Raw genomic sequence first — 22,162 nt, forward strand, 5'->3', positions numbered from 1 at the left:
TGATCAATGCCAGCAGAGTCTTCTTGAAGCAATACAGCACCAGCTTCAGTACGACTTGTGTCCACCTCCTGACAAGGACCATCTTCTACACAGGGCAACTGCTGTGGTCCTGAAGCTATTAGCCCTACAGGCTTTGTAGCTTTTGACTTTTTATTGAGAGCATGACAGTCTGCTATGACATGACCAGGCTTTTTGCAATAAAAGCAAATCCTATCAGAGCTCACCTGGCTAAAACCTGCAGCCTTTGTGATGGGAACTGAAGGAGAACCATTGCTTCCAGGTCTTAAATGAAAGGTGCGAGGAGAGGCTAAACTCTTAGCCTCCCGTGTTCTGTCAATAAAGACTGTTTTACGAGCCAAGACACTCATCTGCAAGCACAGTAGTCTCCTCCACTTTAGTCACTTTTTGCTCACTCAGATCTCTAAATACACCCTCTCTTAAGGGCGTATGAGCTCATATCAGCCATCGGCCATCCAGCAACTCCCTTCAGTTTGCTGAAACTGGATAGACAAAGTTCATTAGCCCTGTAAAGCAATTAGTCTAGGAGAGGAACCTCCGATATAAACATCCCCCTTCCAATCCGCACCAGGCCAGCGTGGAAGGGTAGGCCTACAACCAGCATGGGAAAATCAAAGGCCCCCAGTAGCTCTATTATCCCAGACCAAGGTGGCAGTCTGACCAGAAATGGAGCAGGGGGTGCCAAGAATCTCTGGGTAAAGACAGGCCACGAAAGGAATCTGAATGTATGAACATACAATGTCGGGACGCTGATGCAAGAAGAGAGACTCCTGGAATTGGAGGAGGAACTAGAGGGGATCAAATGGGACATCGTAGGAATCAGCGAAATACGTAGGAAGGGCGAGCGGCTTGAAGACCTAAAAAGTGGACACCATTTTTATCATACTGGATTGAAAGACAAAAGTCAAGCAGGGGTAGGATTCCTTGTGCATAGAAACCTAGGAGGAAATGTAATAGAAATAAAAGGAGTAAATGAACGTTTGGCATAACTCACTGAAAATTAACAAAAACGTATAAAGTAAAGATTATTCAGGTGTATGCACCAACATCTGCCCATGGGGATGAAGAAGTAGAACAACTCCATGAAGACATCACAAACTTGTTAGAGGAAGGAAATGCACAGTTTAAAATACTAATGGGAGATTTCAACGCTAAGGTGGGGGAAAAAGAAGATGGAGAAGAAGAAGCAGTTGGAAACTTTGGTACAAACGACAGGAACAACAGGGGAGATAGACTTGTGGAATTTGCTATAAGCAACAAATTGAAGATTTTGAATACCTTCTTTAAGAAGAGGGATTCAAGGAAGTGGACTCGGAAATGTCCCGATGGGAGAACAAAGAATGAAATAGACTTCATACTGTCAAACAAATTAAACAACATTCAAGATGTCACAAAAATCAACAAAGCAAATATAGGTAACGACCACAACATGCTAATGTGCAAGTTGAAAATCAACACCCATCGAGAGAGAAATAAACTGGTCAGACCCAAATACAGCAACATCAATCTAGAAAATTTGTGTAAAATGCAAGGAATTTCAGTTGGAATTGGAAAACTAGTTTCAGGCACTGAATGATGAGTGCGTGGATGGTTCAAGATGTCTTGATGAATGGAACAAGCAGGTGACAGAAGTTATACAAGAAAGTGCACTCAAAATTGGAGGAAAGAAACCTAAAGCTAAAGATAACAAAATCTCAGACAACACTAGAAAATTAATGCAAAAGAGGAGACATGAAAATGGATAATACAGGCATTCAAAACAGAATATATGGAGACATGCAAAACTATTAGAAAAAAAATTGAGGGAAGACATCTGAATGTACAATACCAATATGATACAATCTACAATAGAGGGAAATAAAAGCTTAAAGACCAAAAAGAAGCTAGCCCATGGGAAGCAGAAGACAACAGCCTTCTTGATAACAACTTGAAATAACTGATCAAAACCTTATACTCAACAGAATAGAAGAATTCTATACACAACTGTACGACACCAATAAATCAACAGAAGCACCAGAAATAACTCAAGATTAAGTCTGCCATCTGTGGCTGACTGGGAAGTTAAGCATGCCATCAAACATTTGAAAAGGGGAAAAGCACCAGGCCCAGACAATATACCAATGGACACACTCAACGAAGGTGGAGATATAGTTTGCACAGTTTGTGAAACTATTCTCTGCATGTATACAACAAGAGAAAGTACCGCAAGAGTGGAAAAAAGCCAACATGATAATTCTGCACAAAAAAAGGGGATAAGAAAGACTTGAAAAATTATAGGCCCATCAGTTTACTTTCAAACATCTACAAACTTTTCACAAAGATGAGCACCAACAGACTGGAAAGCACACGAGATGAAAGCCAACCAAAAGAGCAGGCAGGTTTCAGAAGAAACTACTCAACAATGGACCACATACACACTCTAAATCAACTCAAAGAGAAATGCCTTGAATATAACATCCCTCTCTGTGTAGCGTTTGTCGGCTAAGAGAAGGGTTTTGGTTCCGTAAAGACCCAGGTTGTATTGAAAGCACTTCCAAGAACAAGGCATTAACGGTAAATACATAGCGTTAATAAAAGACATCTACTGCGACTGCACTACTACAGTGAAATTACATGAAGCAACAAAATTAAAATAAAGAAAGGAGTAAGACGGGGAGATGCCATCTCACCCAAACTATTCACTGCATGCCTTGAGAGCATATTCAAAACAACGGACTGGGGGGAAAAAAAGGGATAAACAACAATGGACAACGATTTAATCATCTCAGATTTGCAGATGATATAGTATTAGTATCAGATAACTTACAATAGAAACAATGCTCCAAGACATTGATAATGCAAGCAGGAAATGCTGCTTAAAAATGAACACTAAGAAGACCAAAGTCATGGCAGGCACCGTAACGACCCCAAGACAATAAGTGTAAATGGTATACAACTGGAACAGGTGGAAGAATACATCTACTTTGGACAAAGACTCACCTTAACGGAGAAAAACCAGGAGAACGAAATAAGAAGGCAGATAAAAGCAGGATGGCAAGCATTTGGGAGACAGTGCAATCATGAAGAGAAACCTCCCAATATGTCTAAAGAGGAAAATGTTCAACCAGTGCATCATACCGGTCATGACATATGCTTCAGAAACATGGACACTAACAACTAAAATGGAAAAGAAACTCCTCAGCTCAACACAATATGGAACGCAGCATACTAAATATCACATACAAAAGATAGAAAAACAAATAGGTGGATAAGGGAACAAACTAAAGTGCAAAACATCATGGAAACCATCAAAAACAGAAAGTGGACTCGGGCAGGTCATTTGACGAGGCGAACGGATGGAAGATGGATTACAGAAATCACTGTGTGGACACCAATAGAAGGCCAACGAAATAGAGGAAGACAGCAGAAGAGATGGAAAGATGAAATCCAATACTGCTGGGACACTGCCAACTGGTATAATTTCACAAGGACAGAAAGTTGTGGAAACTCCATGCTGAGGCCTTCGTCCTGCAGTGGATTGACAATGGCTGAACATGATGATAGGTGGCCACCACTTCAGGGACACAATTTCTCAATTCTTCCTGTCGAATCAACTGCTGAAGTTCCTCCTTGGTCACAACCTTTTGTGATGTGCACCACCTAGTGAAAATAATTTCCTTTTCTCTAGAAAACTACAAATGTCTGCTTCTGAGCCTTACAATACCCTCTAAACCTCTGTCCGCAGGCCTCAGGGACCAACTCATAGGCACACAAGATGGCTACCTTAACAATGTCATAATCTGAGTTTTGGGTCAGAGTTAAAGAGGAATAAGCCTCCTGAGCTTTACCTGTCAGTACACACTGCAACAGTAATGTCCAGAATTCTTTAGGCCACGCTAAGGTGGTAGCAACACACTCAAAGTACTTTTCTACCTCCTTCTCACAAAAATGAGGAACTAAAGCTGTGTTCGTAGCTACATCAAAACGAGGAGAGGCGACAGGTGCACGAGAACTAGATTTGGAAGAATTACCTTGCTCAGTTTCAGCTTTTGACCTCAACTCCAGCTCCTTCATTTTCTCTTCATGTAATTGCCTCAACCTCCATCTCAAACTTCCTCACCTCTTCTCTTTCCTTAGCCTCAATTTCTAGCTCTTTTATCCTGAATTGCAATTCCAATTCTCACAAACGTACAGGCTGAGCATCTTGAGACTGCAATATTACTTGTTCTGTCTTCTCAACAGTTAAATCAGAAGACACATGTAAGCCCTGCTCCTCATCAAGCTGACTAGAGTCACTGGGCAATACTCCCTGTTCAATAAGTGCAGTGATCACCTTAGCTCTAAGCTCACCTTCCCCAAGAGATCTTTGAGCAATTTTAAGATGGTACTGCTCTGCAACAGACATAAGCTGGGCTTTGGTACAGCGAGCCAGCTGCTCTATTGTAAGACCTTCACTAATCCCCTGAAAATCAGACTGCATTGTGAGATCACAAAAAAAACCTTTACGTGGAACAAAACCTTTACAAAGTACTGGAGGCAGCACACAGGGGCCACCCCAGGGTTACCGCACCAAAAATAATAAAGTGGTGTTGGTCTCTCCAACTTCCGCAGGCTTCCTTAACCAGGGAAGCTCAAAAAGAGAAACAAAAACCTAAAGATTATACTACATGTGGTGACATCAGCCTGAACCTACTAACCAAGTCTAGGAGTACAACATTTACATAAGTAAGCTTCGGACGAGCCCCCTTTATGTTACGACCGGCTCGAAAGTCACAACATAAGGAGGGACACGACACTAAGTTAGGTGCAAAATCAAAGGTGCCAATTTATTATCCAACACGGAACAAGCGTAATGTGAGAATCCAGCTGAAGACCAGGGTCTGGTGCCAGGAAGCAAGCAAGGAGGCACTTATATAGGCCGAACCCACACCTTCATCCACACCTTCATCCAGGTGGCCTCGGTCATTAATCAGAGCTGCACCTAGAACTCAAAGACATGGAATACACACGTATGCGCGCGCACACACACACACAAGCAGTAACAGTCACAGCAGGACATCGAATGTTACGTAATACTATAGTGACATTTTTATGACATTTTGGACAACATACTACAGCATGACATTTTCCTTGACTTTTTGGACGACATTTGATATTTTGGACATACTATATTCAGACATTTTTATGTCTTTTGGACATATATATATATATATATATATTATAGTGTGTTGTGATGTACCCTAAAAAATACAAAATAATGTCAAGGACCATGTAACAAAGAAATACAAAAGGCACAAAACAAAATCTTCCCAACATACATGTATTTTTTTCTGTTATTTCATTACACTTCTCTGGAGTGGTTCATTATGGGGAGAAATAATTATTTATTTATAATGAATTTATAATTCTGACAACACAAATCAAACAGAAAAAATTGCATTCATAGCAGAGTCGCTATTGCTGCTAAAATCAATTACACGGTCTCCTTTGTATTTTATTTGCAGTTTCTGCCACCGACCAAATAACTCCAATCCAGTAAGGTACATAACGTAAATCTCTTGAATAACCAGCTGCGAGATGATAAAAGCAACTTCACAGTATAAAAAAAGGGCTGTGAGTGTGTATGCGCTTGAGCCACTGTTACTGAGCCACTGTTACTGACATGCAGTAACAGCAGATATTGTTAACGTGTGTTCAGGTCAGCACCAGAGAAGAACACGGCGAGGACAGCAAAATGTTCACTGTTTATAAGTGTATTTGATCCTGTTATGAAAACATATCTTTTTTTTTTTTTTTTTATTGATTGTTGTTATCATAATTGTGTATTAGCCTCTACTTATCACTTATTAATGTGTTTCTCAGTGGTGGAAGAAGTATTAACATTACTTGATTAAATGTAACAGCAAAGCAATGTAAAAATACTCCATTACAAGTATGTGTATGAAGTAAACAGATAAACAGTTTGGCAAAAAGGTAACTTGATTACACAAACTCCATCAGCTTCTTAATAAGAGCTCCAACGGCGGCGGCAATCAGGATTTGATAGATTTTGACAAATGATCTTGGATCTTGGTAAATGTCTCCAACAACAACAACCCACAACAGTTTTCACAACACTGTTTTTTTTTTTTTTTTTTTTTTTTACATTTAGGCTCCAGATCTGGAAACAATCTAAATATATAACACACGTATTCATGTTTTCACAAATTAAAATGAAAAGATACAGGACTGTGTTTATATCATATTTCATTTCATTGTAAGTATTCATTCATGTCAAAATAACTAAAGAAAGAGAGTATTATCAGCTGAGATGGTGATGTCATCAAGTACGCTGCTGAAGGACAGTACTGCATCCTCCCGTCCTCAGGAGTCTGTACTTCTGAATCAAACTTGTCAAGTCCCTGCTACTAAGTACGCAACTCCGAACTCGTTATTGAGAAACACCCCTAGTTTTGAACTGCCGTGACGATATGATGTCATAACGTTGCGAGGGCAGAGATACTGGATTAGCAGTGCATTAATGAGTTCACTCATCGTTTTGACACTTTCACAGTGTTCATCTTGCTCCCAAACCCCCTTTACTGTGTAAAAATCAAAGGAAAGTGGAATTTATACAATATGGGCTCTTCAAATTTGTAGTTTGGAACAACTTGAAAGCAGACAAAGTGACCATTCAGGTACAGAGCACCACCTACTGTCCAAAGGCAAGAAGCTGCGGTGCTGGATGTGCGCTAACATCAGAGCACAGAGGCAGTGAGTCGGTGTCTGAAACGTGCTGAGCGTGCGGCTTTGTGGTTTTGGTGAACACTGATTCTGTCCACTGTCTCTGCTCTCACCAAGAAGCAGATCACATCCTTCTCCTTCACACAAGGTCAGCGTTTGATACTCGAAGCACAGATTTGTATCACGTGGGCAGAAATAGGTGTTGGTGGAAACTGAATTTTAAATAATGTATATTTGAATTACTCAACTTAAATAATGGCATAAAAAAAATGAATCGCAATGACATCATTTAAAATTGTGATATCTAGCTTAAATATTTGCCTTGAAAAGCAGAAGATAATTTAAAATTGAATTTATTGATTTGAAACTGAATGTAACATTATTATGAATTGTATTCATTTGCTCTCAAACGGAATATAATCCTTACTGTAAATGTATGTCTCAAAATTCAAATTCAGTTTGTCTCACATCTAGCGCTTTAAAATTTGGTGAGAAGTTTTTTGAGGTCTACTTTTGCTTGACAGTAACTTGTCCTTGAATTATCTTCCTGCTTTCTTTCTCACCTGCGCAGCTCAGAATACTCTGCATGAACAGTTTCTAGAAATATGAGGTAAAAGAAAAACCACCAAAGAGATCAGACAGGAGAGGTTTGAGAGGTAACTGTGATTTTGTTATAACACCTGAGCAGCATGAAGCTCTGACAGACGCTGGAAGTCCACTTCAGAGAGCAAAATGCACATTAAGCTTTCGAAACATACTTACCAACTTTAAAAAGCGAGGAAACATTCATCCCGTAGACGTGACACTTAATAAATTGAAGGAAAATCCACACGTACGCAGAAGAAGGCTGGAAGCGGAAGTGAAGGCATCTCCACTGTTGAACTTCCTGCTCTCGTGCACAAAACTGCAACTGGATATTTACTCTCAGGACGAAGACAGAAATGATGACTAACATGTAACTGTAACATGACCTTTTGTTTGGTTTTAGATTCAGAACAGGCGAGAGGGTCCTTCGGTTGTCGCCCCTTCACCGACTGCTCCTTGATACTGTACAGGTGCAGCATGTTTCCAGCCCTTCGCGAGTCTGTTCAAAGTCACGTCAGCAGCAGGATACTCGGCCCGTCGTCCTCTCCTGCAGAGACGCTTCTTTAACTCGGGAGCTTCCAGAAGATCAACTGCCTGTCCTCTCCCCCCGTGATCACTGTGGTGCACAGCTCACTCATCCACATGGCTGTGACGGCGCCTGTGCAAACAAGAAGACTTTTATAATCAATATAGTATGAGTAATAAATCACGACAAATGTCAGCATTTAACCCTGAGAACCCGATGGACGCAAATTGCGTCGAAATCCCCTTCTCCTCGGTTGAATTGCAGTGAGTATTTATCACAGAGATCGAATACATATATCCTGTGAAACTGCACAACTTGAGCTTTCCAACAACGTCAGTTGACATTACATCCCACTTAGTATGAAAACAAACAAACATGTGAGTCCCTGGTTTCATGTCATTTATTTTTTGTCAAGCACTAAGCACATATTTGCTCAAACTGCTGAGTCATACCATTGTATGAGTCAGCAGCTTGGACAAATATGGTTCAGATTTTGTCAGATTCTAGACAATCTTCTCTACACATCTATAAAAAGACATCGACACTGACAATATTTCATGGTGAGAGACACGTAAACACATCCGTTTTAAAAGGCAAATAGTTTTTCCCTTGATAAAAGGGCGAATAAAAAGTCAAATAAAATAAACAACATAAGTATCAGCAGATTAAATGATGATGGATTTGAATGCTGTCCTGAGAAAAACAAGATATGGCAAGAATGATTAGCCCCCTGTAATGACCAGGATATAAGCTTAAAAGTGAACGTATCCTGTTCCTGGGGTTCAAAGGGTTAATAAGATTTAGGCTTTATTTTCATACACTGTTTCTGTACTTTGGATTGACAAAACATGAGAGCTGTATTGTTTTCTTTCGTTTTAGGTTTATAACAGCGATGACTAATCGGCTTTAAAGGAGCATAAAAACAAGGCTGAACTTTGTACCTGCGTGTGCGGAGATCCTCTTGGTGACCGTGTTGCTCAGCAGGTCCCACAGAAGGAGGTCTCCAGACTGTCCCCCACACAGCACCGAGTTCCCGTCCCAGCAGAAACACCTGCAAACACACACACATGCTGAGAAATCCTTTCGACTTCTGTCAGTCAACAGTGAGACTGTGAATCGAGTGCTTTTCAGAAGCTGTGATCAGTGCAGAGCTCAGACTCCTAAACAAGTCAGATTAAAGCTTCAGCAGGTTTTTCTTTCCGCATCTAAGTGTTTAGTTTTAACATCGAATGCGTGGGTGTACGGGACATAATTCGATTTTTAGTTATGTCAGGTTTCAAGGTTTTCTGAGGAGCTTCAGATGTTGTGACTTCCTGGTAAACATACAGCACTAACAGGACAGAGTGTTTTACCTCTGCTCCTCGTCAGCCTTCACCGATGAGATCACCATTCCCGTCTGGACGTCGGTAACCTTCATACACGAGTCGGCACTGACACTGAGAACGTGTCGGCTGTCTGAGGATGAAAAAAATCGGAGTCGGGACTTCAGTCTGGCAGCAGTTGAGAGAAAGCTTTCAATCTGAGTTTTCAAAATCATTTTCATGGTGCTGTAGCTTCTCAGTTCAGCTGATGTTACTTAACAAATGTTACTCGTGTTACTTGATAAAAAGAAAACAGAAAATGTACAGCATGCCTGTGATACACTAGTTTTTTTATTAGGCTGACAGACACACACTTATTGGACAGTAAACTTGAGTGTGTGAGGGATAATGTGTTGTTAGAAAATGAACCCTGCTTTGTCTTTCAGTAAAGTTCTGTATGATCTATACAGCAGAATAACTCAAACAGCTGTAGATTGTTATGGCTGCTTGGTGCTCTGTAAATGTAAGACAATAAGCTACTTAGAGAGCAACAGAAACCTTGATATTGTGCTCTGGACTGACCTTTCAAATAAAAGGCAGTTTCATAAGGATGCAATCATAGTTTCTGCAGAGGCTCAGCACTGCAGCTACTGGAAGGAGCGATGATTTAGATGTTTGTAACCAAACTAGTTCCACAAAAGGTTCAATTCTAAGAAGATTTTTTTTTTTTTTTACTTCAGTGCATCAAGGTAAAGACTTAGATTCCACCACCCCGACATTAAAGTACTGCGTTCACGCGTACCAGGACTGAAGGCCACGTGGTGGATGGTCCCAGTGTGGCAGTGGACCTGCTGCAGGGTCCCGTAGCTGCTGGTGTCCCAGATGGTGACCGTCCCGTCTTTACAGCCGGACACTAGCAGCGTCCCCGCAGGATTTAGACCAACAGTGTTCACCTGGACATCAGTGTTAGAAAGGGAATATTTCAGAAGCTAAACAGGTCTGAGCTGCTACGGTGCTGCCAAATTAATAATGAATAACGGCCCAAGAGTCAACTGACTCAGTATTACTATCTGCCAAATGTCTCACTTGGTCACAGGATTCTGTCCTGACGCTGTGCATGCGCTGCTCATGCACCAAAGTAGAAACCACCCATAACGAAGCCTTGGCAACACGGTAGTGCTGCTGTTGAATGAACCCTCAACGAGCAACCTTCACTGGACGCACCCTTGCGCTCCACCTCCGCCCATCTCCCTCATCTGCTAGTTCAGCATGTCTTTCTCTTTTCCTCTCATGAGCTTTATCAATATTATCATCCCATGGCTTTGCTCGTTCAACAAAATAAACTTTAGTTTTGTTTGTATGAGGTTTTTAACCCTTCTTGTTTTGTTAAAATCGCACATGGCATAACTCACATTACGCCACATTTAAAACAGGCACACAGGTTTATCCACTACATACTTATTCTAAAAAGTCACAGTACATTTTTTTTTATATATACAATTTAAATACAGATGTTAAATATGTGATGAAACTGTACATAAAGAATGTAAATTGACATGTGTAGGTACAGCTACAGCCTCACTCACCCCGGCATCATGCTCCAACTCAGCCAGCACCTCAAACTGAGATCTCCTGTGACTGGACGAGTTGTCAGCAGCACACTGCCAGACCTGTGAAATAAACAAGACAATAATACACTACTCTGACCTCTCATTTAGACAATAGATGCAAAGGTTGATCATTAAAATACTAAATTCATCGTTGTTTTCCTAAACATTTTTAACATTGCGACATCCCCCCGGATTTATTCATGTTTACCTTCACAGTTGAATCCCAGGATGCCGTGTAGAGTCGGTCCTCAAACCAACAGATTTCACTGACAGCATCGTCGTGACCCATCAACGTGTCCTGCCGCCGGCCGTACGGGACGGAGTAGAAATAACTGGGAGGGAGGAGAGTGTCGGTCAGTGAGGAACCGCCGACTCGCGTCTGAAAACCACATCAATAATATCATGTACATACACGTTGTTGTCCCACGAAGAGCACACCACAGTTTTACCGTCTGCCAGCATCAAACAGGATGATAACGCCTGAAAAACAGAGGTTTCATGTTCAGAGAGCTGCAACTGGTCAGGAGGACTGAAGAGGGAGGAGGAGAGCTGGGAGGTAAATACAGCAGAGTACCATGTTAGAGAAGGACATGCTTCTCTGGAAGTCCTTCAGCTCTCTGGAAAACATCTTCAGTGTTGAGTCTGAAATAAGGTACAGTTGAGTTTTAGACAAAATTATAGGAGTCATTTCAACTAAAAAGTGTAATATGTGCCCCCTGAATCAATCTTCAATTTGTTCTCCCGTTTTTAGAGCACCTGATGGGATTTAATCAATAAGATCCGCAATAACATGTAAATTGGGACTTAAAAAGAGAAAACACTTTTCAGGCTAAATCCTGTCATGGGTAGTAAAACATCTATGTTTTTTTTTTGTTTTTATTTTTTTAAACACACACTTTCTGTTTTTCCCCCTGTGAGACATTTGTGTGATTCCATCACTTTTCACCACGTTGGTGACAGAAGCAGTCATTTAAAATGATGCCGTATGAAGCCGGCCTGAGGCTCAACACTAACCGCTCTGTGATATATCTCACTGCTCTGTGAGGGTCAACTGTCACGTTACAAACCAGTGTTATTGTTTTTCTGACATCTGTAACCATGACTGCATTACAATGTTTCAGGAAAACAATGTGCATAACGCATCTGCATCCAAATACCTTTTCCAAACATTTCTGATGAAGCAAATTCCTTAAAAAAGTCAGTTGCTTTTCTTTGGATCTTTTTTTTGTTGCGTTTTCTACAACAGTCTGTATTTGTCTCAGTTTTCAGACCTTGGGATGTGGAGAAAATAGCAGCTCCGTCTCGAGTCACAGCGATGCCCGTCACAGCTCTGCAGAAGAAAGACTCGATTACAAATAATAACACCCCTAAATAAAACAAGGAGCAGTCAAGAGGATTAAAAGACAGAGACTAAATACAGTTGGAAGTGGACTCTGAAATGATTGACAAGTGCACTGTTCAGAAATGGAAGAAAAACTTTTTCACTGAAGGTGCTCTGCAGATGTTTATTTGTTTTATCTAAAGGAAGTAGTCCTACAGCAGCCACCTGTCCTCTGCTGCTCTGCCACAATTAGATTTTAAAAATTCTACATGCACTTCCTTATTTTTGAACCACAGCTTTCATTTCTGTTGCATGTGGACTAGAAGTCAACTGGCCGGCTGCTGACTCACTCTTTATGGATCTTGTCGCTGGAAATGACTTCCAGACTTCCCATGTTTGCCCAGGCGAACTTCCTGCTCTCCTCAGTGAGGTCTTCAAAGGATGAGTCTTCACCCTGAGAGGCTGCGAAGAAACACAGGGATGGTTACCGTGGAGACGCATGCAGGATTCAAAAACATGATGTCCAGTTTATATGTGTTTGATGGATTAAGAGTGACTGAACAAACCGTAATGCCAACAAGGTTTCCAGACTACAATCACTAGGGATGGGACAGAATTTTTGAATATCTCTTATGATATATATTTGATTAATAGATGAATAGTTAAAGGCGAATTTTCAATGAGTAGTATTAGTTTGAAATGCCCTTCCCTAATAATCAGTAAAGACAAGCCGTGCGCAATAAGTGGGCGGAGCCAGACTAACAATTAATTTATATATTTCATGTAAATAAACTGATCTGGTAGAGAAAAGAGTTGCAGCACTGATAACAGGGATGTTGTAGATTCACCAAAATACAAACAGCCTCTCTAATTGTAGGATCTGTGGCAGCATTGGTGAACATAACTGTTATTACATTTCACTGGTGTCATGTTATCAGAAACTGAAGGTCTTTAATGTGAAAGATCAGCCTCTGTCATCGCACATCACACATACTCTACCTGGAGACAGGTCACTGATTGGAGAGCTGATGCTGGGGCTTCGAGTTATGTTGTGAAACCTGGGTGTGATCCTGTGAGGGTGAGGGCTGCTGAACAGCTGTTTGGGCGTCTGGCCGAACTCCAGGATCTGAGTCAGCATGGCGATTCTCTGATCGGTGTCCTCAATGCTTCACAGAGAGAAGAAGAAGAGGAGAGTTATGGGACAGTAGACATACATAGAATAGTAATAACGGAGGGATTTTCTGTTTTTTCCACCTGTCACAGTCGATGCTGCCTTCGTAGGTCAGCGGGTGAAACACTGAAAGAAAATAGTTCACATATTAGTCGTCGTCCAGTTTCTGTTTGTTTCATGTTGAAAATAGATTTTACCATTCTGAGCGACCACAGCTTCACTGCCTCTCTGTTTAAAGCCAAACACCAGGTCGATCCACTCATGAAGGTGCTCGGATACAAACTGACTCTCCAATGCTTGTTTGTGCTTTTGAAGAAAATCACTGGCATCTGGAAGGAAGACAAAGACAGGAGGAGCACATGAGCTGAATGGACAATTAACTTAAACTCTTCACACAGTTCACAACATGTCAGGATCAAACAGGAAGTTCACCTGAGGCCCACGGTGGCAGAACAACATCACCAACTAAACTTCCATTCTGCCGACGGCCCAAATCAAGAATCAGTCGGTTTTCCAGGAAGCTGCAGTCGGTCCCATAAAACTCTGCAGTCAACTACATTAGCAGAAAGACATACTGTGAATACAAGGAATACATTATTCTATCAAAAACTCTGCAGACAGAATGTGAAGGCTCTATTTTTCTTGGTATAGTTCAACTCAACTCGATCAGTTTGGTCGCAAGGACTTTAACATTTTGGCCGCTCGAGTAGCTTGGCAGGGGATATTTGTGCAGGATGTCTTGTATCAAGCAATTATGACACAATGACGAGGGAATTGTCGGAGAACTAAAATCCAACTAAAAGTGTTTTTTTGTGTGTTTTTTTTCAGAAACTATAATCTTGGATTCATCAGTGGTCTGTAGCGTCTAGTGTGACTTTTTTTTGGATCTGCACATCTCACTTGGAACCACAATGGAGACAACATCTAAAAAAGCACCAGTTAACAACCACAATTTAAGGTGCAAAACCAAAAAAGGCAAGTTGAGTCGAGCTGTACCGAATGGTGAAGCAGAGAAAACCTTTCTGAATGTGGCCACCGCAGTGGAACTGAAAAAAAAGTGCAGTTGACTGATATTTTGTACCTCTTTGAAGTCAGTCGCGCCCTCTAAGCAGTTTTTCCATGTGTCACCAACGCTATAGGAAATCAGAGCGTATCAGTAAATACCAATGTGAAACATCAGATTGGTTTTTTAAAACTGCAGCCTTAATAAACACATTTATGCAGCAAAAGGTGAGGTATAGTAAAGACTGGTGTTCCAGATTAAATATAACACTTTGCATGTATTGACATTATTCATAAACTGTATAAAAATTAACATCCAAATGGACATTCATTGGTAAAAGTTTTGAATGTATTGCTTTGGTCATAGCCAAGCAAAGAAAACGGGTATAAACTACAGGTTAGAAATATTTACTAGACAGTTGTTTTTTTTAATATGTTTGACATGATGGAAAAAAGTACCTGTTAAACATGCGATCAGCATGGTCATAACGGCCGTTCTGGAGACACAGCATGTGCTCTGGAGCTGGAGGGGAGAGGAAAGTTCAGGATTTAAAATAATAATTACAATGCAGGCAGCTCCATATCAACAAATTATTAAATTACAACAGCCTAGAATTTATGTGCAAAAGATATGAGCCCATCCACTGCTTTGTAATGAGTCTCTATATTGCCGTGGTGTCATTTGTTACCAACTGCTAAGACATAAAGTCAAAACAATAACAATAAAGGCTATTTTTTTCGTTACATTAACTGCACTAATCATTTGCTGAGAGTCTACATCAATATCAAATTAACTGAGATGGATAATGGAATAATGGAAGTATCTTTATAATCTTGCATTCTATTAATTTTGTCCTTTTGGAAAAGTTTGTGGCAATATTGACACAAGTTCTTTCCAAAGCTTGTATTTTAGCTTTTATTTTGAAGAAACTGCTCCTCTCTGACTTCAACAAGCACAAACTATCACAATGAGATCTGAGAGTGTTTTGAACTGTAGTTTTACATCTTAAATCTGTTAGTCATTAGACTGGAAGGCTTTGCACCAACAAACCTCAGTCCACAGGGAACAGTGGCAACAACCACCCAGATAATAAGAGTCTGGTTGAACCATGTTCGAACACACTGAAAGGAGAGTCTGCACTGCGGTTTTATGCATCCTGTGTGTGACATACCGACTCTGACCAGGTAAAAGAGGACGTATCCTGGAGATGAGTAGTGGCTGCCGTACATGAAGCGAGGTTCGGGCATGCCTCTGTAGCGAGCCTGTGAACAGGAGAAGGACTCCGTGGTTACTGAGGAGCTTCTCATCAGAGATATCCAAACATCAGTGAACATCACAGTCTCACCAGCAGTCCGTCCAGCCGCTCCTTGTTTAGGGCTCCCACAGGTTTGCTCAGGTCTCTGAATGTTGCGGCACTCGTCAGGTCTGAGAAACCAAGTGTGAAGTCCTGACAATGAGCTGAAGCCTCTTTAACACGGGGAAACCTTTGATGCTCATTTGAACCTGTGGACTCACCTAACTGAGCGCTGGTGTAGTCGGCGAGGACCCAGGGGAAGACGGGGTACTGGGAGAGGTCGTTGCAGCTGCGGTCGGCCAGGTTGTTGAGGTGGAGGAGGTACTGGTAGTTACTGAGGTGGCCGCGCTGCCACTGCAGCATGTAGCTCTCTGCCGTGTGTTCGGTCATGTGGTTCTCTGAGCGACACAGAGGAGAACAGTACGGATCAGTGGTTCAGTTTGTAAAGAGTTACAGGGTTTCACCAGTGACCGTTTTCAAAGGCCAAAACCACTATTTCAGGATCACGGTGAAGAGATGATGGCTGATATTCTGCCTTTATTTATATATTTATTTATTGTTTGTGGTTGTTATGCAGTCAAAAAATTCGACAGGTTCAAATGATGAGAGTTTTCTCTGAATTTTCTGACAGAAAAAGCTTCGAAACAACATTTATGACATCGAGAGATTATAACTCTCCACTGAAACCCTGTTTCTAATGTTGTTTATTGGCAGGTTTTGTGTTCCAGACTATTGAATGACCTCTTTGTAGTAACGGATTAAACACATATAATTACACAATTTTGCACAACAGAAAAAGCAGAACAGCAGGAAACACCTGCAGATTTAGGACATAAAGGTGCCGCGTGGAGTTCTATTGCACCCAAACAAGTTATATTTACATTCAGTGTGTCCTTTGTCCTTCATTATACAAAGCTGATTCTGTATAATCCTGCACTGTTTCAATCCAGGTTTGTTGGTGTATTGCTGCAAATGTTTGTTCCAACTGCTCAGTGAAAAACAAACAAGGACTCAATCTTAGAAAAGCAGCCTCATAACACTATTAAAGGTGTTATTAGAGCACAAGATTTTTTGTAGGAACTGATGACACTTTATTTATTAACGGCTTTGCGTTTTCTCACCCAGGAAAGTGGCGATGTAGTAGTAGATCTCATCTCTGTCAGCGGTGCTGTAAAACTTCAGGTAGATGTCTGAGCAGAAGTCGTTCTCGGTGCAGAAGACCTCCAGACCCTGAGTGAGCAACGACCCAACGCACACGCAGTCGTCACACGAGTGAGTGAGATTTACTGCATCAGTATGAACGTACCATCCGACCCGTCGCTCACCAGAGGTCTGAGACCGTGCCGTCTTTTGTAGATTCTCCGGACTCTGTGCAGTTTGATTTGAATCACATTTTCCTGAAACGACAGGGCACGGGAACTAATTAACTGCAAATCATTCGTGATGATGTTGCCGCAGAGCCGCTGCAGTACAGTACGACTAACTGCTCCATCTGAGAGGTCGAGCACGTGCACTTTGTCAGCTCACCGGATATCCACTGAGAGGCTGGAAGTAGAGGTTTTCATCGGTGATGCAGACGTGGCCTGGATTGGACACCAGAGGCAGGACCATCTCCACCGCACACTCCATGTGAGGCTTCTCAGCAACACTCTGAAAACTTCACAGCAGATCAACGTCATCTTATCCGGCGACGCACTCTTAACAGAAGTGATTCATACTACAGCGCTACTTTGTTGATCGTTATATTGAACTAAAACACGAACAGTACATAACACAAATCAAATAACCACTGGAATAAGCTTTTTGTCTGTAAACTGTGAGATTTCAAAGCCATAAGTGAAAAGCAGATACGTCTGTTTGACATCCACGTACTAGTTTTTGTCAAACGATGACCTCGCCAGTCGGGACTGCAGATTGGCAGCAATCTAGAAATGCACAAGAAGAAATGTAGGTTTGGTTATAGATGATTATATATATTAAATAAACACAGAATGGATTATTCAGGCTTATAATTTTCATCATCTGACTCTCACCATCGCAGTCTGGTCTCCAACTTTTTCCAGACAGGACGCCCTGTGGAGCTAAAATATTTAACTGATTCAAAACTGAGGATGACAGCAACTTATAATAGACACACACACACACACACACACACACACACACACACACACACACACACACACACACACACACACACACACACACACACACACACACACACACACACACACACACACACACACACAGCTCTAAATGCATCAAATCCCTGTGTTCCAGAGTCTGTTTAAAAGTAAAATAGAAAGACTGATAATGTGATTATTTATCAAACAAATACAGGCCACTCCATCAAACTCCCAGCTGATGTAAATGTAATATTAGTACTGTATTAAACTAGAAACATACCTGCAGTAATGTCTGAACAACATCTTCTGTTTTATTCCACACTTCCAGTTGAAAGGTTATTTTCTTTGTTCCCTGCAGAAGTGTTGAGAGAATCACAGACTTTCATGTTGACAGTTATGTAATAGTTCAAATTCTGGTGGTTCACAAAGTGTCCAAATGGCTTCATTCCACATATTATCTGAGGGCGTGATCACTCAGGCCTGACTCATTATACTCCTCACGTTGTTTTTAATAAACGGTAGAGTTTTAGCATCAGATTCCACCGTTCATAGTTCAGTGATTTCACTGTTAGAAATTCCTCTTAGTAATAATCAGCTGAGGACATTTCTGTTTGAGCACGTGACAGGTTGGTTGAACCACACCGACATCAGATGGTCTCAGCTGCTCTCTGAGTTCCAGCTGACTCACCCTCTCATGTCTGTAAGGTGCGATGACATTGCTGTCTTTGATGTGAATAACCTGAAATGAAAGTGAAAAGGAAATTTGTGCTTTTACTTTGAAGACCCGTCAAAACAAACAACACACTGCATCAATTACAGATGAGAAATCTTGGACAATCGAAGACCACAAACTATTACTATTACTACAGTGTAACAAGTCACGAGGACTGATACCACTCTGAAGATCAATATCTCAAAATCATATCGCTATGGTAACGATTACTCACCTGTCCACATAAAACAGTTAAGGCGGATGGCCGAGGTCTGTAAGAAAAACACAAATAAGGTAGTTTAACAAATACGTTAAAGTACATACAAATATCAAAACTGTGACTACAAATTGTGAAAATGAACAAATTTCTGAAAATGCATTTTGAGATTCTGCTTCACCACATATTATAATCACCGTTAGATTTGTTTCAAACCAAACTACCTGTGCATGTCAACCAGAAAGCAGCTTTAACATGCAAGATAAGATCCCATATGGACCAATAAAGTGCAGTCGGGATTCACAATAATATCAGCACATCGTCGGTATCGGCCGATAAAGGCTTTGAATTGAAACATTGACATTGGCTCAAAATGAACATTTCTGCCCACGTGATGAAACTTTAAAAACCTTTGATTTTGCTTTAATGCTTGATCGCTGACTAAATGACTGATGCCACGACTCGGTGCGAGGGTGCACATGCAGCACATTTATCAAGTCTCTTGCGTCGGGTGAAATGGAGAGCCACGATTTACACGTGACGTGGAGGTTTTCTACAGTGTCTGAATATAAAGCTGTTTGTTTGCAATAAGAGTCTCAGGTAAAGCATCATCCAAGCCTGTTTAGGTAGGGTAGATATTACAGTTTTCTTTGAAATAAATGTTGAAAATAAACGCGGCATGTTTTACACAACCTAAGCGAAGTCCGTTTTCTTATTTGGCCCGCTGAATGTGTAGATCTTTGAAAAGCACTGTATTTAATGTCTGTGTCTGCCAGTGGGCCATCACGACAAGATTAGGCATAAGAATATGTAAATTCCACCACAGGAGCGACTTAATGTTCTCTGACGTTGGATGGGGGGAAAAAAACGTGTACATATATCAGCACCGGCAGTCGGCCAAAAGAGTTCAAAAATATCTGTAAAAAAAAAATCCAATATCCTGCATCCCTAATTTGTAGATGCTGCTTTCAAAGTCGGTTTCCAATCGTAGTTGAGCTACAGCTACACGTCATTTACGAGCATCAAAACCCGTTTGACAACCTAAATAAACACCATGAACTGAACACGTAACACCGGAGATGAAACCGTGCTCACTCGTGGAAAGGATTTTGCTCTTTTTCCACAAACTCGATCTTCTTGCAGTCTCGCAGAGGAATCTGCTGACACAGCGAAAAAGAATTTGGATTAACATAGTGACAACAAAATGAAAAAAACAAAGAGAGACATCGTTTTTTAAAAAATATTATGGAAACAAACCTTTAAAATTGGCTCCTCAAGATCCTCTGGATCAAATACGATAGATCTGGAACAAACCTTGAATGAACCTCTGATCGTTCTGGAAAGGAAACAGCGAACATTAGTACAATGAAGTATAATAAAATATAAACTTATATATTGGCAAATATGTTATACGAGAAAGGAAATAGATATAAGAAAGACAATAAGTTTGCAAAAAAAAAAAAAAAAAAATGCTAATGACATGCTAGCATCCCTTTTCTAGCTTTTCAAGCAAAACAAAACGGAAGGAAATGTTCTTGTAAAAAGCCTGAACGAATTCAAACATTACAATTAGATCTAAGTTTTAACAATTTATAAAGCTCAATAAATGTTGCTCGTAGATTTCTGGACCGAGCTGGCACGTTAGCAAAGCTGTTTCTATTAATGTGAGAGAAACATGCTTCGTTACATGCTGCAGACGTGAATTTGAAATGTGTTAAATTTCACAGAGGTCTGTCGTCAGGTGATTCACGCGTTTGTAACTTCGTCGTATTCTTTCTTGTTACGACGGACACGTTCACAAAAAACTCAGTGACTATCACTGAACAGTTCGCAATGCTGGTCACTGGATAAACACGAGGAGGAAACGCAGGAGTTGAGAGCAGCATACATCTTTTCTGCTCTCACTTCCTCCGGCTTTAATAGGACAATAAAAGTAAACTGTCTGAAGGAAGAGGTTCCTGTAGTCTGCTCAGCCCTTTCATATGTTTGAACAGCTGTACAAGCTGCGGTAACCGCCACCAGCTCTGAAAGCTTTAAACAAACATAATTAGCTGTAAACATGATAAGAAGAAACGGAAACAAGCGTGTGTAACACTTACACACTTTTTTGGGGGGTTTTCACACACTGAATCGAGGTTGCCAGCATTTTTTTTTTTTTTGTATTTAATAACACATTTGCACAATTTCCCTTATTAAGTGATTTTATAGAGTAATGATTTATGTTATTAGTTTTATATGAAGCTTTTTTTATATATATATATATATAATCTGACTTACCTCTCCTTTTTGTCTTTGCTTGTTACATGGTATGCGGTGTGTTGTTCAAAGTAATACTCCTCCAAATCCAGCAACAACAGAGAAAACCTACAGAAGAACAATAAAACAGCAGCTGGTGGTTAACGAGACAAACAACAAACAACCACTTAAATAACCCCCCCACCCCAAAAAAAAAAAAAGTCTTGTGAAACCCTGGACAGTAAATCAGTTATTAAGTGTCGGGGAATCCTACTGCAGGTGTGAGCTGAGCTGAGCAAAGCCTGATAACTTTTAAGTGACGTGACTAGCTCAAGTTGCATTTTGAGTAATACAGGTGCCAGTCTGAAAAACAAAAGTAGTCAAATAAAGATACCGGCTGTGCATTGATTTGGGATCGATTTAAACCGTGAGTTGAACATGTCGCAGGAGTCCGATCGAAAATCTGTGGACTACTTTCAACATTTGAGATGCAATCAAAAGGTTTGTTTACATCCATGATATTAACACAGACAACAGAGAAACGTCTGGATCACTGCGTCCTGGTGATAAATATGTGACGGTTGTTCTGCTGATGTATGAATACTGCAATCACGTCCATGAGGAGTGTCCTCTCATTGGACCACACCGTGAGGACCTGGTCTGTTCACACGAGACCGGCTGCAGCGTGCAGACGTTCATCCTCCTTCCTGCCAAGTAGGCTGCGAGTCAAAACTGCAAAACATTTATTATCTACCGGCCTGAGTCAATAGGACGACGCGCGGGTGGATATGCGGGCTGTGGGGATAATACAATCAACGGGTGGATATTAGTCAGCTCACAAACAACTGGAAGTGGGTTGTATTTGTTTTTGTTTTTTTAATATCCTATAAGAGGTCGTTTGGGGGGGGGGGGTAAACTTGAACCCATCTTGCCCGACAGTAAACCTCAATGTACTATTCTGTTCTTCAAATGGAAATGACACGGGATATGTCCCGGTGCGGCGGGCGGCCGCTCTTCACGCCCTCAATAACAAGCGTGCATCCCCGCAGCTGACAGCGCAGCTCTCGTCAGCTGAGTGGCCCGACGCCGTCATGACTTTCACCAACAGCGGGTGGGGGTGAGGGTGGGGGTGAGGGTGGCGAAAACAGCCCGCCGGTTGACCCGCAGCTCCGACCACCACCCACCCTCCCTCCCCCTCCCCCTCCCCCCGCACCGTGGAGCAAAGTCCCGTCAAGAAGAGGTGGAAGGGACACAAACCTTTCTTTCGTTCGCTCTTGCGTCTTTAAAAAAGCCATCGCTGCACAGCATCCTCCTCGGAAACTCGCCGCCGTGAAGACGCCTCGC

At 41.3% G+C, this 22,162-nt stretch overlaps 1 protein-coding gene across 1 annotated transcript; it reads right to left on the minus strand.

Moving 5' to 3' along the window:
- Positions 1–5,097: 5,097 nt before the first annotated feature.
- nsmaf (neutral sphingomyelinase (N-SMase) activation associated factor) lies at positions 5,098–22,153 on the minus strand. Its single transcript, XM_069697938.1, has 31 exons — positions 22,076–22,153; positions 20,861–20,947; positions 19,841–19,919; positions 19,679–19,740; positions 18,602–18,638; positions 18,343–18,393; positions 17,935–18,006; positions 17,565–17,612; positions 17,404–17,456; positions 17,059–17,188; positions 16,857–16,928; positions 16,653–16,761; positions 15,753–15,929; positions 15,583–15,662; positions 15,409–15,499; positions 14,696–14,759; positions 14,316–14,367; positions 13,667–13,787; positions 13,432–13,563; positions 13,318–13,360; positions 13,063–13,229; positions 12,414–12,525; positions 12,014–12,072; positions 11,317–11,384; positions 11,155–11,222; positions 10,951–11,074; positions 10,719–10,802; positions 9,935–10,085; positions 9,184–9,286; positions 8,773–8,882; positions 5,098–7,963 (listed from the first exon to the last, which is right to left on the minus strand). Exons 1-31 carry the CDS (start codon positions 22,111–22,113, stop codon positions 7,869–7,871), a joined length of 2,739 nt encoding a protein of 912 aa, XP_069554039.1. The 5' UTR covers positions 22,114–22,153; the 3' UTR covers positions 5,098–7,868.
- Between the last annotated feature and the right edge of the window lie 9 nt (positions 22,154–22,162).

Source organism: Brachyistius frenatus, unplaced genomic scaffold, assembly GCF_029030835.1.
Source record: "Brachyistius frenatus isolate BFR_SWC_R1_liver_20210118 unplaced genomic scaffold, ASM2903083v1 Contig_25, whole genome shotgun sequence".
NCBI lineage: Eukaryota > Metazoa > Chordata > Actinopteri > Embiotocidae > Brachyistius > Brachyistius frenatus.

Bases quoted from the DNA above. Each gene is read 5' to 3' on its own strand.
- nsmaf (XM_069697938.1), bottom strand. From the start codon at position 22,113: ATGGCTTTTTTAAAGACGCAAGAGCGAACGAAAGAAAG. The intron at 18,394-18,601 runs GTGAGTAATCGT...CTTTCATTTCAG, and splicing joins TAACTGTTTTATGTGGACAG to GTTATTCACATCAAAGACAG. The intron at 12,526-13,062 runs GTAGAGTATGTG...GTTTCTTCGCAG, and splicing joins AATCAGTGACCTGTCTCCAG to CCTCTCAGGGTGAAGACTCA.